General features: G+C 46.9%; 1 protein-coding gene across 1 annotated transcript in view; it reads right to left on the reverse strand.

Annotated features, from left to right (window-relative positions):
• The window catches only part of RAB26 (RAB26, member RAS oncogene family), a 382,574-nt gene that overhangs the window by 304,426 nt on the left and 59,731 nt on the right, over positions 1-18,417 (reverse strand). Inside the window, exon 2 of the mRNA XM_077449361.1 lies at positions 4,677-4,787. Coding sequence (XP_077305487.1) covers positions 4,677-4,787 — 111 coding nt within the window. The remainder of the gene's footprint in view (positions 1-4,676; positions 4,788-18,417) is intronic.

Below are 18,417 nucleotides of genomic sequence, written 5' to 3' on the forward strand. Positions count from 1 at the left end.
TTCCCATCAGTGCCGCCTTTCAATGCCGCATATCAGTGCCACCTATTAGTGCGCCATCAGTGCCACATATTAGGGCCCATCATCAGTGCCCATCAGTGCCACATATTAGGGCCCATCATCAGTGCCCATCAGTGCTGTCTTATCAGTGCCAGTCAGTGCAGCCCCATCAGTGAAGGAGAAAACTTACTTTTTTGTAACAGAAACCAAAAATAAATACATTTTTGGTCTTTTTTTTATTTGTTTAGCTGAAAATAAAAAATCACAGAGGTGATCAAATACTACCAAAAGAAAGCTCTATTTGTGGGAACAAAATGATAAAAATTTCATTTGGGTACAGTGTTGCATGACCGCGCAATTGTCATTCAAAGTGCAACAGCGCTGAAAGCTGAAAATTGGTTTGCACAGGAAGGTGTACATGTGCCTGGTATTGAAGTGAAAGACAGATTTTAGTACTTACTGTAGCAGCATTTAAAAATCCAGGTATTGATTTTTTTTTTTTTTATGAAGGGATAACCTGGAATATGAGGACAGATTTTTCTTCTGCCAGGCATTTCAGGCAGTTCAGTTTTTATTAAAAATGATTCACAATAGTCAATCAAATTAGTTAAACGACTAATCTCTGCGCATCACTAAACATTTAATCAAACAAATTAACACATGAACAAGCCTACCTCATTATATATCTATATAAATAAATTATAGAATATTATAAATTATCACTTATTATAACAAGTATCATGGTATATGAGTCAAATTAACACAGGTAATTCATTCATTCATATAAATCAACAATTAATTAGCATACCGCCTGCTAATTAATTAGACCTAATCTATTTATCTCAATAATTAAAAAAGAGGAACATTTGTAATTGGCATATAAGGCAACTCCGGGGTACATATAGATTTAGTTATATATTTATTTGTGTACAGAGAAGCAACGTTTTTAAAACAATAGCAGAAACTAAACCGAACTAAACAGAACTAAACCCCCCTATCCAATTCAGCCAAGGAAGCCTCCGTCTTATTCTCTCATAGATCTCCACCTGCCATGGTGCTGAAGATGTGACCCCAGTCATGACACCAGCAATTTGATGGCTTGACGGTTTGGTTGAGGACACAAGCAACTGTGACTGTTATCATTCATGGCATACCTTGAGTGCAACGGTTTTGTGAAACAGTTAAAGCCTAATGTTACCTACAACAACAACAAAAATAATAAAAAAATTCAGTACAAGGGAGCTAGCTTTAATGGGATCTGTCTCTTGTACTGCTGTGTCCTCCTTTGGCTCCTTCTTCCTCTGATGCCCCCCCACCACACCCCTGGGTCGTGACAGTTCTCATCAAAGGTGCTGACCCTTCGATAAAGATGCCTGTCTACCCTTTGCACCCCCTCCTCTATTCTTTGAAGCCATTACTACAGCTTCCATGAACGAAACACAATGGAGGATGGGTAGAAGATTGATAGGTGGGGGGTGAGGGGCATTAGAGGAGGAAGATTTCGGAAAAAGAAGGACACAGCAACATATATCTCAGTGAAGGAAAGTAACATCCCTTGTGCTGATTTATTTTTAGTTTTGGTTCTTGTTTTAGGTAAACTTGGGCTTTCAAGCAATGGGTTTAGTTCTGCTTTATAGCGGTTGTAAACCGCTGGTGGTAAATAAAAAACACCCACAAGGCAGTGTTATAATGTTCTAGTATGCATCGCATACTAACACATTATTGGAGACTTAGAACTAAGCATTACAACGCCACTGAGACGGCTGCCATCTTCACCCCATTTTCCTTTGGGGTTCGCGGCCTCAGGCTACATGAGTGGCCAGGGGGCATGATAACGTCCCTCCTGCACATACACGCGGGAGCCCGCCGTTTCCGGGCACCGACTATGAAGGTCCGCCACTGTAAGCCAGACCTTCAGAGTGCATGCGGCGGTGATATCATCAGCTGCATGCACTCTGAATATCTCCTAATTGGTGCAAGTTTAGGAAATATTCACAGTACCTACAGGCAAGCCTTATTGTAAGCTTACCTGTAGGTACAAGTGGTGTAAAAGAGTTTACAGCCACTTTAAAGCCCCATACAGACTATCCATTTTCTGCTGAGTTTTTCCTTCAGATTTACCAAAACCATATAATATGAGGTCAAACCTTAAGAGTTTCAATTTATATGCAATCAGGCAGGCCCTTGCACTACATGGTTTTGGTAAACCTGAAGGAAAAAATCAGCAGAAAATCTGATAGTGTGTATGGGGCTTAAGACTATCAGACAGGTCTCAAAACCACCGAGTCTACACCACAAATGTCCTTTTAGACAGACAAGGTGATCTAGTTTGTCAAGTTTAAAGAAACACAAGGGAGCAAAAATGGTTTATTCATGGCAAGCAAGATCTACTTTTTGACTCAATATACAAAAGTATACTTATATACTTTTGATATCAATGTGACTCTGTCATTTGAAAAGGAATTTAAAGAAGAAAACAAAGAAGACAGTTAATACCTCTCCAGCTGCCCCGGATGCTGAATTTTACTGTAGTGAAGAGATACCACTGGTTAAAGAACCTTCAGAATCCAACATTTCAGGAAGTGTCAGTGGTCTGGTCCCAGCGCCTCTCTTTGGTTTCTCCCACTGGCTCCTCCGTTCCTACAGGCCACAGTTGTGAAATAGGGGCCAGCGGATCCAACCACTGACTGCAGCAGGGGACCAGCAACCAAAATTCCTGGAAGAATCAGACTGTAGTTTCTTCAGGCAGTTTTGTCTTTTAAAAACAGGAAACACTGGGAAGAGTAAAGCCTCGTACACACGATCAGATTTTTGGACGATCATTTGTCTGTTTTTTGTTGAATGCATGTTGAAAGTGAAGAGGTTAATCACCATACGAAAATTCTCATACGACAGAATACAACTTCAGAAGTGACGTCATGTGTTGAATAGTTTTGTACGTATTCTTTTATTTCTGAGCATGCGTCTTGCTCTTACAATTTTTTTTCAGGCAAAAACCATAATAATTAAACGAAAATTGGATGTAGAGTTCACGTATGAAAAAAATGTTATAGTCTGCACAGCTTTTGTCGGACGCAAAATCGGAATCGGCTGTTGAAAGCAACCTACTAACGACCTGAAAATCGGCTGATCGTTCGTTGGATGAAATTTTACTTCCGGTTTTTGTATCGTGTGTACGGGGCTTAAGTATTAATGTGGAAGAAAAGCCAAAGTCTAGCTATTCTTAAAAGTGTTCCCTCCCCCTCTTACCTATCCTGCCTAACCTGTAAAATAAATTATTGTATACTTACCTATTTTTAATGTGCTCCGGTCCAGTCACATGATCCTGCAGCAACAGCTCAGGGAGCGCTCAACAACGGCTGTGGATTCCGAGAGCTGTGACATCACTCATAGGCTCCTATAGCCCAGCCAATGTTGGAGATCCCTCCTCTTCCCTGCAGAAGCTCACTGACACAGGGGAGGTGGAGCTGTGGGATCCCATGACCAGGAATGGATCAAAAATACTAAGAAAGCTAGGGTTGCTCCGATATCACTATTAATATCGGTATGGGTGCTGATACTCAGCATTTGCAGGAGTATTGGTACTTGTGCAAATGCTCCAATACCTGAACCAATTTGAGGCTTGATTCTTTTAGCTGTCAGCAGGATTCCCCCACTGACAGCTGAAATATAAAAAAAATAAAAAGCCGTCAATTATCAGTTGTTAAGAAGCGGGGCTGCCATTGCCTTAACAACCCGATGACTCAGCTGTCAGTGGGGTTAACCTGTTGAAGTCCCGGCAATTGGAGCTGTCCAAAAAAAAAAAAAATCATCCTTTAGTAATTTCTTCATCTTCCCATCTATTAAATCTTCTGCCCTTTAAGTTTTAACTTTGAATATTAAAACATTTTTTTTCCCTTACCAGGAATGGCGGCAGCTGCACCCAACATCACTGCCAACATCGCGGGTTCGCAGGACAGGTAAGTGTCCATACATTAAAAGCCTTTACATTTTTCGGGGGGGGGGGGACCTCCTCTTTAATTATTATTTTCCTGCTGATTTGTTTTGTTCACTTCTATTTTTAAACTAATAATTAAAACTTTTTTTTTGTTTGCTTTGTTCGCTTATATTTTTACACCTTTAACATATATTTACACGTTTCACATTGAAAAAAACGCATAATTAAAAAAAAAATGATTTAAACTGTATATAACTTTTCAATGCTGTGTACCATTGCTGAAGTGTACACAAAACAGTGGTGGAAGGTATCGGTTGGAAGTGATTAGTGATGAACACGTTGGGTGTCATACTGTCTGCAGATAAGGATGTGCTGTGCCCTGGGCGGGTCTGGATGAAGTCCAGGGCCACATTTTTGTCCCAGTCCAGCCCTGCCCTAATCCAATCAGTAGACTCCCTTTTTGGGAACATCAGTGGTGAGACTACTGCAGTTCCCAATCATTTTTACGGCCACAAACTCATCAATGTAATTCAGAAAAGAATGAAAAAGCTGGTAGGAGATTCAACTTGCTATAACTACAATTTCTAGGTGAAATGGTACCTTGCTGTGCAGATATCACAGCCCCTGAGATTGGAATGATACAACACAGCCCTAAACCAAAGGCAGCATTACGTGAGAAGTCCATATTCATAACATCGATGTCTCTGATGAAGAGTAAAAGAAAGCATGGGAAGCAGCTTACCCGAAAGTCAATCCCAACAGTGGAGATGAAACTGCCGGCCAGGAATGCGCCATCCTTAAATCTGACCAGAAGACAAGTCTTTCCCACTCCAGAATCTCCAACCAGCATCACCTAGAATGATAAAGAACATAGCTAATCACCATTCATCTGCAAATCTATCAAAATTAAAGACGTTATTTTCAGCACTATTGCTGCGAAGATGTGGCTTGGGCAGTGTGTGGTTATCTAGGGCAGCCTTTTTCAACAAGGTTGCCCAGGCACCCTTTGGTGCCTTGAGGTTTTTCCAGGGGTGCCTTGGCAAAATGCCTAAAAATCGGCAAAAAATTGTATACAAGTCCCCTGCAAAGCATCCTTGTTTGACCCTCCGCTGCACCTCTCCATCAGCATTGGGGTCACATTAGCTGAGTAATGGAAAAAAAAACTGAGGGAAAAGAGAAACACTGGAATACTAGTCCATACCACTCTGCAAAAGTGTATTTGCTTTGAAAGAATAAATTGCCTCTAATGTTGGGTGTCCTACATGTGTGGATGTTGCTGCATTATGTAAAACTATAAGAATAGATTTTACAATTTAGAATGGGGTGCCTCAAGATTGTTCATAATTTTTAAAAAGTGCCCCAAGATTGTCCATCATTTTTAAAAGGTGCCTCAAGATTGTCCATTATTTTTGAAGGGTGCCTCAAGATTGTTCATAATTTTTAAAAGGTGCCTCAAGATTGTCCATCATTTTTAACCACTTGAGATCCGCGCTATAGCCAAATGACGGCTACAGCGCGGATCTCCTTTTCCGGGACGACGTCTATTGACTTCGTCCCGTGCACGAGCGGCCTGCGCGCCCTGTGATCGGCGAGTCTATGAGACTCGCCTGATCACCGATCCGTGCAAGGGGTCGATCCCGACCCCTTATCACGTGATCAGCTGTCAGCCAATGACAGCTGATCATGTGATATAACGGAGCCGGTAATCGGCTATTATTCCTCCTCGCGCTGTCAGCGCGAGGAGAAAAAAAAAAGCCTATCACCGGCGGCCGTGATCGGGACATCAGTCCCGATCATGGCCAGCCCTGCTAGTGCCCACCTGCCCCCTGCCAGTGCCACATTTAAAAAAAGTAAGTGCCCCCCGTCAGTGCCACCCAGCAGTGCCCATAGTGCCACCCAGCAGTGCCCACAGTGCCACCCAGCAGTGCCCACAGTGCCACCCAGCAGTGCCCACAGTGCCACCCAGCAGTGCCCACAATCTGCCTCAACAAAGGTGCTGCACCCCAGTGCCACATATCTGTGTCCATCAGTGTCATCTACCAGTGCCCAGCAGTGCCGCCCATCAGTGCCCAGCAGTGCCACCTATCAGAGCCACCTATCAGTGCCACCTATCAGTGCCCATCAGTCCCATCTATCAGTGGTACCTATCAGTGCCCATCCGTGCCACCCATCCGTGCCACCCATCTGTGCCACCCATCCGTGCCACCTTATCTGTGCCCATCTTTGCCCATCAGTGCGGCCTTATCTGTGCCCATCGGTGCCGCCTTATCTGTGCCTATTAGTGCCGCCTTAACTATGCCTATCAGTGCCCACCAGTGCAGCCTATCAGTGCCCACCAATGCAGCCTATCAGTGCCCACCAATGCAGCCCATCAGTGCCCACCAGTGCAGCCTATCAGTGCCGCCTCATCAGCGCACTTCAATGAAGGAGAAAAATGACCCGTTTGCAAAATTTTATAACAAACTATTAAACATGATTTTTTTTTTTTGCATCTTTTTTTGTTTGTTTAGCAAAAAATAAAACTCCGAGCTGTAACTAAATACCACCAAAAGAAAGCTCTATTTGTGGGAAAAAAATTATAAAAATTTCATTTGGGTACAGTGTTGTATGCCCGCGCAATTGTCATTCAAAGTGCATCAGCGCTGAAAGCTGAAAATTGGTCTGGGACTGAGGGGGGTTTAAGTGCCCAGTAAACAAGTGGTTAAAAGGTGCCTTAAGATTGTTCATCATTTTTAAAAGGTGCCTCAAGATTGTTCAGTATTTTTGAAGGGTGCCTTGACTGAAAAAAGCTGAGAAACGCAGATCTATGGGATAATTAGTGTAAGGCCGCGTACACACGGGCGGACTGTTCGCCCAACCTTGTCCGCTGAACAGTGTTTGGGCGGACAGTCCGCTCGTGTGTGGGCTTTCAGCGGACAGTTTCAGCGGACAGTTGGACGGACAAAGTCTTTCGGAAATTCCGAAAAACTGTCCGCTGAAACTGTGTTTGAGCGAACAGTCCGCCCGTGTGTGGGCTTGTCCGCTGTACTTTCGAAATGAGCGGACTGTTCCCGCTCGGAAAGTCCGCCCATTTCGAGCGCGTGTACAGGTAGGCGGGGCCCGCGAAGGAGACGTCGCGGGCTCCGCCGCCTGGAATGGGCTTAAAGGGGAACCCCAACGCCGAAAAAAATCGGCGTGGGGGTTCCCCCCAAGTCCACACCAGACCCTTGTCCGAGCACGCTACCCGGCCGGCCAGGAAAGGGGGGCGAGCGAGCGCGCCCCCCCTCCTGAGCCGTACCAGGCCGCGTGCCCTCAACATGGGGGGTGCCTTGGGGAAGGGGGGGCCGCGCGGCCCCCCCACCCCAAAGCACCTTGTCCCCATGTTGATGAGGACAAGGGCCTCTTCCCGACAACCCTGGCCGTTGGTTGTCGGGGTCTGCGGGCGGGGGGCTTATCGGAATCCGGGAGCCCCCTTTAAGAAGGGGGCCCCCGGATACCGGCCCCCCACCCTATGTGAATGAGTATGGGGTACAATGTACCCCTACCCATTCACCTGTGAAATAAAGTACAAATAAAAACACAACACAGGGGGAAAAAATATTTTATTGCACAGCCGGGGGTCTTCCGTCTTCGGGGGTCTTCTCGCCGGACTCCTCCGCTATGTGTGTGTAGCTCTTTTGCCAGCGGAGGAGTCCGGCTTTCTTCCTCCCCGCCGCCGGCCTCTTCTCCCGACTTCGGGGGTCTTGTCCCCCTCTTCGGTTCTTCTGCCGGGCCACCGCGCCTGGTCCGGTGGCCCGGTCTTCTGTCGCCGTCTTCCGTTCTTCTGTCGCCGCCTTCGGTTCTTCTGCCGGGCCACCGCGCCTTCTTGTAGCTCTTTTACAGGCGGTGGCCCGGTCTTCTGTCGCCGTCGCCGCCTTCCGTTCGTGTTCTTCTTCTTGTTCTTCTTGTTCTTCTCCTGGAGATGTTGACTCGACGAGCTCTCCGGCCGGAATGCCGGGGACGCGCTGTGCGGTCACTTATATAGTGACAATGGGGCGGGGTCACATGGTATATGTCACATGGGTTGGTCACATGGGTTGATGTCACATGGGGACTATGACATCGTAAGGGGGCGGGGTCACCATGTGACATCAACCCATGTGACATATACCATGTGACCCCGCCCCATTGTCACTATATAAGTCACAGCGCAGGGCGGCTCTGGCATTCCGGCCGGAGGGAGCGACGTGTCAACATCGCCTGGAGAAGAACAAGAAGAACAAGAAGAAGAACACGAACGGAAGGCGGCGACGGCGACAGAAGACCGGGCCACCGCCTGTAAAAGAGCTACAAGAAGGCGCGGTGGCCCGGCAGAAGAACCGAAGGCGGCGACAGAAGAACGGAAGACGGCGACAGAAGACCGGGCCACCGGACCAGGCGCGGTGGCCCGGCAGAAGAACCGAAGAGGGGGACAAGACCCCCGAAGTCGGGAGAAGAGGCCGGCGGCGGGGAGGAAGAAAGCCGGACTCCTCCGCTGGCAAAAGAGCTACACACACATAGCGGAGGAGTCCGGCGAGAAGACCCCCGAAGACGGAAGACCCCCGGCTGTGCAATAAAATATTTTTTCCCCCTGTGTTGTGTTTTTATTTGTACTTTATTTCACAGGTGAATGGGTAGGGGTACATTGTACCCCATACTCATTCACATAGGGTGGGGGGCCGGTATCCGGGGGCCCCCTTCTTAAAGGGGGCTCCCGGATTCCGATAAGCCCCCCGCCCGCAGACCCCGACAACCAACGGCCAGGGTTGTCGGGAAGAGGCCCTTGTCCTCATCAACATGGGGACAAGGTGCTTTGGGGTGGGGGGGCCGCGCGGCCCCCCCTTCCCCAAGGCACCCCCCATGTTGAGGGCACGCGGCCTGGTACGGCTCAGGAGGGGGGGCGCGCTCGCTCGCCCCCCTTTCCTGGCCGGCCGGGTAGCGTGCTCGGACAAGGGTCTGGTGTGGACTTTGGGGGAACCCCCACGCCGATTTTTTTCGGCGTCGGGGTTCCCCTTTAAGACCATTCCAGGCGGCGGAGCCCGCGACGTCTCCTTCGCGGGCCCCGCCTACCTGTACACGCGCTCGAAATGGGCGGACTTGCCTCCGCCTTACGTGGGCGAGTCCGTTCATTTCAAAAGTTGAGCGAACTGTTTGCCCAACCTTGTTCGTCAAACAGTCCGCTCGTGTGTGGGCAAGTCCGCTCATGCAAATTTTGAGCGGACTGTTTGATGAAACTGTTTGCCGAACAAGGTTGGGCGAACAGTCCGCCCGTGTGTACGCGGCCTAAGGGCTTAGCTAAGGGGTTAGGTTAGTGTTAAGAAGAATTGAGGTAATTATATCTAAACAAAACAAAACTGTACTAAATTGCAGGTTAGATGTGATGGCTGTGCTAGTTTTCTTTTTGCAGGCTAATAAAAATTTTTTAGTAAGTGCAGAAGATACTGGTTAATCTTGCCAGAAATATCATATACTTGTTCCTTCCAGTGAGCAAAAACAATGTTGTCTTTCTTATGTGAACTAATAACCCCATCAACACTATGTAATAGAGATAAACAAAGGTTGGCATGTTTGAAGTCCAACTAAGGGTCCTTTCACACGGGGCGGATCAGTTCTTATCCGCCCCGTGGATATCCGTTTGCTCAGCGGGGATCACTCCGCCGATCCCCGCTGAGCAGGGAGATGACAGGACCGTCTCTGCACACTGTGCAGGGACGGACCTGTCACAGCGCCGCTCTCCCCTATGGGAGATCGGATGACGACGGACCGCAGTGCCCGTCGTCACCCGATCCGATCCGCAAACGGATGGAAAAATAGCTTTTTCCTCCGTTACACTTTTGCGGTTCGGAGCGGGTCGGATGTTAGCGGACATGTCACCGCTGACATCCGACGCTCCATAGACCTCTATGGAGCACCCGTTCAGGTCCGCCTGAAAAACTGACAGGCGGGCCTGAACGGGACGTTAGTGTGAAAGAGGCCTATAGCTCCTTGCTTAGAAACAGTGCAGTAATGAGTTTAATCATTTGGAAAGTGTGATATTTGAAGCATCACCAGGTAAGAACAAAGAAAACTAAATCTGGGGAAAAAAAGGAAGACAAATGTAGCCAACACATCTAGTAAGCTGCAATACAGTAAAACCTTGAATTGCGAGGAACGCGGTATACAAGCGTTTTTGCAATACAAGCTTTTTTTTTTTTAAATCCTAACTCAATTTGAGAGTGTTGCCTTGCAAGACAAGCAGGATTTAAGCCACTGGGGTGTGCGGTACCGCCGTGGCCAGAGGTACGGGGGCACCAGTGACCCTCAGAGATACACAGACGCTGTAAGATACTCGGAGACACTCGGTTCCTGAGTGTCTCCAGCGCCCCCACACCTCTGGCCACATGCGGTACTGCATACACGAACAGTGACCGTGGAACTAGTTGTCTGAGTTTCCACTGATTCTTATGGGGAAACTCGCTTTGATATAGGAGTACTTTGGATTACAAGTATGCTTCTGGAACGAACTATGCTCGTAATTCAAGGTACTACTATACTTTACATTTTTGCTTTCGGATTTCCATATGCTTTAAAGAGGAGTGCCACCTTAAAAAAAATATATTAAGGCTAGGTTCACACTATTGCGATGCGGGAACGCCGCGAATCCGCGGCGTTTTCCCGCATCGCATACCTCCCGCCAGCAGTTCACACTGCCCTATGCGGACGGCTGGGGGTGTCAATGTTATGTTAATGACACCCCCAGATCCGTCGGCATATCGCAGTGCGATCTGCCGACTCGCACAGGAATCGGATCGCATGGTGTGAACCCCCATGCGATCCGATTCCGTTGCGGACCCAAAAAAGGGTCCCGTGCGAGTTTGCTGCGGGACAGCTGCGAGTTCAGCCATACTATCTGTATGGCTGAACTCGCAGTGCTACGGAGATCGGATGTGATTTGCGGTGCGAATCACATCCGGATCTCCCCCCGCAGCAGTGTGAACCCAGCCTTAAAGTCAGCAGCTACAAATACTGTAGCTGCTGACTTTTAATAAATGGACACTTACCTGTTCCAGCGATGTCGGCAGCAGATGATGAGCAATCTTTCGTCTCTCTGCTTCCCCCGCCGCCATCCTCTGCCAGGGAATCGGGAAGTGAATCGTTGCGGCTTCACTGCCCAGTTCTCTACTGGGCATGCGCAAGTCGCGCTGTGCGTCTTCACTGGTCCCCGTTGTGTCCTGGGAACTGTGTGTTTCCCAGAACAGAACGGGGGGGGGGAGGGGGGCATCTGCGGCTAGCTATTCCCGGAAATAGGTGCAGATACCTGGATTATACAGGTATCTGCACCCCCCTCCCACCTGAAAGGTGCCAATTGTGGCCCCGGAAGGTGGGGAGGGTTCCGATGAGCGGAACTTCCACTTTAGGGTGGAAGTCCGCTTTAAGGCCTCCTTCACACGGGATATACTAAAGCATACCCCTGAGGAGGGCCATGTTTACTCAGAGATGCACAGACGTTATGCGCATTCTTACATAGGCAGTCCTATTGATGTCACATGGGAAGCAGCAGCTGCAGGGATACAGAAGCTGCTCCCAATCTGACATCCATGTGGGTGCATGGCCCCGAAAGCAGACAGTGCATGTTAGGGGCCGTGCACCTCCACGGATGTAAGCTCGGGAGCAGTGTCTGTCTGTATAGCTCTGTACCGAATGACGTCCATGTGACTGCCTGAACAGGGATGCACGGAACACCTACGCAGGCAGAAATGACCCTCCACAGGCATGTGCTTTAGTATACCCCGTGTAAAAGAAGCCTTACAATTACTGATGTGCTTATGTTAGCTGCTAGCCAATCTGTCAAACCATCAAATGACTGGTGTCATAACTGATCACATGTGCACTATATTGGCAACTGCAGATCAAACAGAGGCTAAGATGGCAGCTTCCTTGGCTGTAAAGGACAGGAGGGTTTAGTTTCATTTTAAGTCCCCTACTGACTTTATATTGCTTGATGTTCTTATAAAAGTAAATTGGCATTCAGTGCACACCCAGCAGAGTTCCTCTTTAGGTTCACAAACAAATTAAAACAGACAGATGCTTAAGTTTAGCAAGGTCGCAGAGACCTCTAAGTGTCAGTGGTAAACCACAATGAAAACCCATCTCTTGGCTCCTGGAAGGGTAAACCGCACAGAAATAAAGATCATTTCATCAGCAGGCTATTTTGAAAAAGCCTGGTGTATATATATATTTTTTTCAAACCGCATGCAAATGAATCATCACAGAACAGACTTCTAACAGAGGATCCTTATGGGATCTGCCTCAGCAAACTACCAGTTACTCTATTATGTTCAAGTCAAGGTTCCTTTGGAATAACCCTTGGTAAGCAAATATACGGTTGGCTGCAAGGGTGCTTTCTTCTTTGGTTTTGCATACATCTTCACTCTGTCATAATAAAAGAGTATGGGAGCTTAAAGTGCTGACCTTCTCTTGTAAATGCTAGTTACCTGACTGTCTGGATTCACTATGTTTAGTTCACTTGCCCGGAATAAGGATATTGCTAAGGAGTGTCAGAATTTCTTATATCTGTATTTGTTTATGTGAAGGACTCAAACAGCATTGAAGTCAACGCATGGCACTGGACAGAGCCATTGCATGGCATTGACAGAGTCAACTTAACCAGCTGAGGACACTGGGCGTGTGTCAGGGCTGGGCACAGCCCTTCCTTCTCTGAGCTGGCCGCTCAGCTGTTGGTTAAACGCCAGCTCCCATCTCTCTCCACAGTTACTAAGCTGTTGATGATATCCTGCTCGTCAGTCCTGCCTACTTAGGGCTCCTTCACAAGGACGTGTCCATGTATGGAGCCCGCTCTGCTCAGCGGGGGATCACCCCCCACCCTTCCTCTTCCCTCCCCCCTTTTTTTGTCTCTTTTACCCCAGCCACCCCCCCCCCCCCCACACCCTTTAAAGTCACAGTAAAGCTTAAAAAAATAATAAACATGTTATGTTTACCCTGCTCTGTGAAATGGTTTTGCACAGAGTACCCCAATCCTCTTCTTCTGAGATCCCCTGCTGTTGCTCAAGGCTCCTCCTCTTTGGCAAGTGCCCCCATTGAAAGCCCCTTCCTATGGGGGCACACATGCGGGCTTGCTCCCGAGCCATCCTGTCTGTGTCTATTTACACAGACTGGCGGCTTGGCCCCACCCCCTGCTTTCTCATCAAAGCATTTAATTGACAGCAAACATGGCGAGTCCCCCTCCTCAATAAGGCACGTGTACAGTCCATGCCAATAAACATCTAAATAATTCAGAGAAGGATTGGGAGAAAGTGCTGTCGTGATTGGCTCTCGAAAGCTGTGTACTAACGATCAGATTATGGTATGATCACTTAGAAAGCGGTATTTATCGTATGATTTGCGATTGTGTGTACAGGCCACAAGTCATCAAAAGAGGATGTCCATAGGTGGGTATGCCCAACAAAAACTCAACAGCTTAGAGTGGGAGACTATATAAGATTCACAATGAGCAACCTCAGCCTAGGCCACGCTCAGACTCCTATTGTATTTAAACTAACATTGACCCCAAACCATTACCTTTTGCTAATATAGTTAAACTCCGTAGACTTTCTAAATTTATCACAGTTGCAGTATATTCTGGAAGGCATTCATGGTTCCCGACTTGACGTTACTTATCGCCTGGGGCAGCTATTGAGCTTAGTGGTTGTGAAACATATGCTACAGAAAACAACCAAAGATCAATTCTGGAGCTAGACGGCCTTCATTTCCAGGGTATAACACACTGGCACAAAACTTTTTTTTTACTTTTAGATGAGGATATATCACTTTTCCATCGCCTACATGTGTTTTGACAGCTTCTCGAATATGCATCATACATCAGTGGTCACATCTGCTAAGAGAAGTTATTCTACCAGGCATTTCCTGCCGACAGACACTTCGCAGTGTGTCAAGATGAACGAATGTCATTCGGCGTATAACATAAACTCTACCGATATGTCAACCACAAATGGATTCAGAAGTCACAAGATCTACATGGTCTGTAGTTAGCAGACAAGAAAACCAGGATTGTGCCTATGACACTAAAGTTCAGAGAGCAGCTCAGAGTGTCCCCAGCTTACCTACTATCATGACCATGTTGCAATCTATGGTGCAACTCAAACCCTTACTTTATTTCTTGTAGTTCCGTGCCTGAAATGTGCACCAGCCACTCAACAGAGCGTTACCAGGGTCTGTTATAAGAGGCTGTGATTAACCTACAATCACGTCTTTGGAGTATGGGAGGAAATCCACTCAAGCACTAGGAGAACATGCAAACGCCATGTGTGTAGCGCCATGGCTGCAATCTAACCCCATTGCTGCAAGCTGCACTACCCATAGAGTGTCGTTGATGACTACTACCTATTCATTTTCCCAGTAAACTGATTTTGTTGCCATTTAGTTTAACAAAAATCTTCCTAGGAAATAATATGTTCATGAAACTTATTATAGGTATGTTATTAACCTGTAAAAGACTTTCCTGTATAGACATCCAAAAGCCCTGAGACTGCTGCTGGGCATCTCCATTTTGGATGTGACACTCTACAGCACATGTGTTGGACACCGCAGACCAAATCCGGTCAGCTAGGCCATTTCATGTGGCCCCCACACCTCTCTTGCAGCTGCAGATCTTCCCTCGTCTCCGCCTCCACATTGTCCCAGCAGAGAGGACAGAACTCCTCCACCAGATCCTGCGCTTCTCTGTGCAGCAACGAAGAGGCTCATCTCCACCCCACCCCCCCCCCACCATCTCAGCAGTCAACAGAGAGAGTAGGACAGAACTCCCCCTACAGATCCTGCACCTCTTTGTGCATCCCATCATCTCTGCCTCCCATGGTCTCAGTGCTCAGTAGACTCCAGCCCTCATCCAGACCCAGAACTTTCTGCTTCCCAGCTCTGCCCCCAGCTTCTTCCCAGCAGCAACACAAGGTGTACTCTGATGTAAGGGAGAGCAGGGGACTCTTGACTTCTGATGGTGGAGGGGGGGGAGTCTTGACATCTGATCTGGGGAGGTCAGGTGCTCTTGACATCTAGGGTTGCAGATACAGCCGGCCCCTTGAGGGATCCATAAGGCTGATGTGGCCATCAAATAATGAAATTGAGTTTGGCACCCCTGCTCTACAGTATTTAGTTTCTCTCTAGTAAGCTACATATAAAAGGTATGTAGGGGGCAAAAGGTAAGGGCAGAGGAGCTGGGCCTGCATAGACAGTAATTTGACGATACCAGAAGAGGAGAGGGCTTTAACATGGAAGGGGAAAGGGAGCTCTTATTTCTCTGTGCTTTTTCAAGCTGGTGACGGAGTCTCTTAAAGCAAACCTGTCAAAAAAAACCACCTGTCAGCTGTTTGGTAAGTTTCCTTCAAAGCCTAAATTAACTCTTAGCCGCCTTTTTAACCGCTTGCCTCATGCCGATATACGTTGGCAGAAGGGCTCGTACAGGCAAACTAATGTGCCTGTATGTTGCCCTTTAAGAGGCGGCCTGCGCGCCCGTGGCGACCTCCGTGAGTCGGGTCGCGCGGACTAAATGTCCACGGGGATACCCGCAATCGCCTCACGGAGAGGAAGAAAGGGGAGATACTAAAGTAAACAAGCATCTCCTCCTTCTGCCTAGTGACAGTGTCACTGATCTCTGCTCCCTGTGATCGGGAGCAGAGATCAGTGACGGGTCAAATGTAGCCACGTCCCCCACCACAGTTAGACTCACTCCCCAGGACATACTTAACCCCTACACTGCCCCTTAGTGGTTAACCTCTTCACTGCCAGTGTGATTTACACAGGAATCAGTGCATTTCTATAGCACTGATTGCTGTATAAATGACAGTGGTCCCAAAAATGTGTCAAAAGTGTCTGATGTGTCCGCCATAATGTCGCAGTCATGAAAAAATCGCTGATCGCCGCCATTACTAGTAAAAAAAAAATATTAATAAAAATGCCACAAAACTATCCCCTATTTTGTAAATGCTATAACTTTTGTGCAAACCAATCAATAAATGCTTATTGCAATTTTTTTTTTACCAAAAATATGTTGAAGAATACATATTGGCCTAAACTGAGGAAAAATATTTTTTATATATATTTTTGGGGGATATTTATTAACGCAAAAAATAATGCATTTTTTTCAAAATTGTCACTCTTTTTTTGTTTATAGCGCAAAAAATAAAAACCGCAGGGGTGATCAAATACCACCAAAAGAAAGCTCTATTTGTGGGAAAAAAAGGATGTCAATTTTGTTTAGGAGCCACGTCGCACGGCCGCGCAATTGTCAGTTAAAGCGACGCAGTGCCGAATCGCAAAAAGTACTCTGGTCTTTGGCCAGCAAAATGATCCGGGGCTTAAGTGGTTAAACCCTACTGCAGCTACTAACAATACGCAGTTTTATTGGTAGTTGTACCTTCTTAGGAATATCTCCGACCTTGGGGCCTGGCGATAGGCTGCTCAAATGCTGACTAGTGCGTTATCAGCAGACAGCAGAAGGCGTATTATGTATTCCAAAAGTTTGACAAGGTTGTAGCGGGGATTAGAGTGGTGGCACTAAAACTGGCCATATACTGTATGTTAAGGTTTTTCTCATTCATAAAAAAAGCTGAATAAGAGAAATTGTATATTCCCCCATCCACGTTAAACAGTAAGGATGGATGAAAATGTAGTGCTGGCTATCAGAATCCTAGAACAGTGCTTGCATCTGCCTGGATGTAGGCATTGTTTAGCTGACAATTTCCCACCTGGTTCCTATGAGAAAAGTCCGGTGAAAGGGCCACGCATGCAACAATTTTTAGCTGATTCAGCAGGAATCAATTCATACCATCTATGGGCCACCTATGAGTCTCCTTTTGGGCTGTAATAAATATGTTCATTGAAAACACACACACTATTTTTTTAACTTTGCTAAATATAATGATCCGTATTTCAACAAGGAAAATTGAAGCACCCTTGTGTTTGAAGTTACAGGCTCTGGGTGCGTCCTTCTGATCCTTCCTTCCTTCAATGTGAGCCACAATGAGCATGCACATCAGATGTCTGAATGCTTTATAGTTGCATTGTCCCTGACCAGTTTCCATCATCACCTTCATACCAGCTAAAGGTTTAACCACTTCCCGCCCTGCCTATAGACAGATGACAAGCAGGTGGTGGCTTTTCCATCCAGACTTATATGAGGTCCTGTCAGAAAGCACTGATTGCAGGGCCGTGCAGTGGCACAATCTGTCACCGGCCGTGTCCACAGACTCATCAGATTTCCAGCTCACTGCCGGTACCATGTTGCTAGCTGTGACTGGTCAATTTGATCACATGGTACAGACAGGGCCAATCACAGCCCATGTGATTAGCTTTGACCAATCACAGCTAATCACAATAAAACAGACTGATTGATTCAGTTTTAAGAAAAAAAGTGAATGTTGGGACTTTGAATGAGGCAGTTAAGTTCTCATGCCTCCAGCCTTGTCTGTATAAGAAAAAAGGAGAAAAGGACGGGACTTTAAATGAGGCAACAGTTATTGGTGAGGGGTCAAAGGGACATATATTTGATGTATATTATATTAAAAATCATACAAAGTAATAATTAATGTCACAGTGTCAGGGTTGGCTTAGCCCTTCCTCCTCTGGGCTGGTCGCTCAGCTGTCGGCTAATTGCCAGTTCTCTTTTCTTTCCACAGTTACCAGCTGTTCCCGATGATGCTTGTCTGACCTGCCTATTTAAAGCCTTCCTGCTCACTTTTTCATTTGCCTTCGCATTGGTCACATCACAGGAAACCATCTCCTGCTGTTTGTTTCAAGACTGGCTTGCTGACATCCCACCTGGCTTCTTATCCTGCTTGCAGTTGCTCTCCTTGGATCCCTGACTTCCGGCCTGGCTGATTACCCGATCTGGTTAATGAACTTTGGACTGGCTGACTACCCGATCTGGCTACAGGACTCTGGCTATGCTTGACTATGCTTTTTTTCTATTTACCTTTTTATTTTTATTAATAAACAAGTGTGATTTGATTGTACTTCTGTCTCAGTCTGTTTCATGGTTTCTGACACACAGTATAATTCATCTATATCAGGGATATGCAATTAGCGACCTCCAGCTGTTGCAAAACTACAAGTCCCATCATGCCTCTGCCTCTGGGTGTCATGCTTGTGGCTGTCAGAGTCTTGTTATGCCTCATGGGACTTGTAGTTCTGCAACAGCTGGAGGTCCGCTAATTGCATATTCCTGATCTATATACACAAAGGAACATGTCAATACATGACAGTGGAGAGAAATTAGAACTACACCACCTCTGAAGCTTCCTATTACATTAAAGTGGTTGTAAACCCTCGTGAAAAAAAAAAAACACCCTGCAAGATAAAGGCATAATGAGTTAGTATGCATAGCATACTAGCTCATTATAAATTACTTACCCGAGAACGAAGCCCCTGCAGCCGTCCTCGTCTCCCCCTCTGGCCGGCGACATTTATGCTGGAGGTTACTTCTGGGTATCGTG

Source organism: Lithobates pipiens, unplaced genomic scaffold (genome assembly GCF_037356315.1).
Source record: "Lithobates pipiens isolate NorthernLeopardFrog02 unplaced genomic scaffold, aLitPip1_a1.2 Scaffold_22, whole genome shotgun sequence".
NCBI classification, from domain to species: domain Eukaryota; kingdom Metazoa; phylum Chordata; class Amphibia; order Anura; family Ranidae; genus Lithobates; species Lithobates pipiens.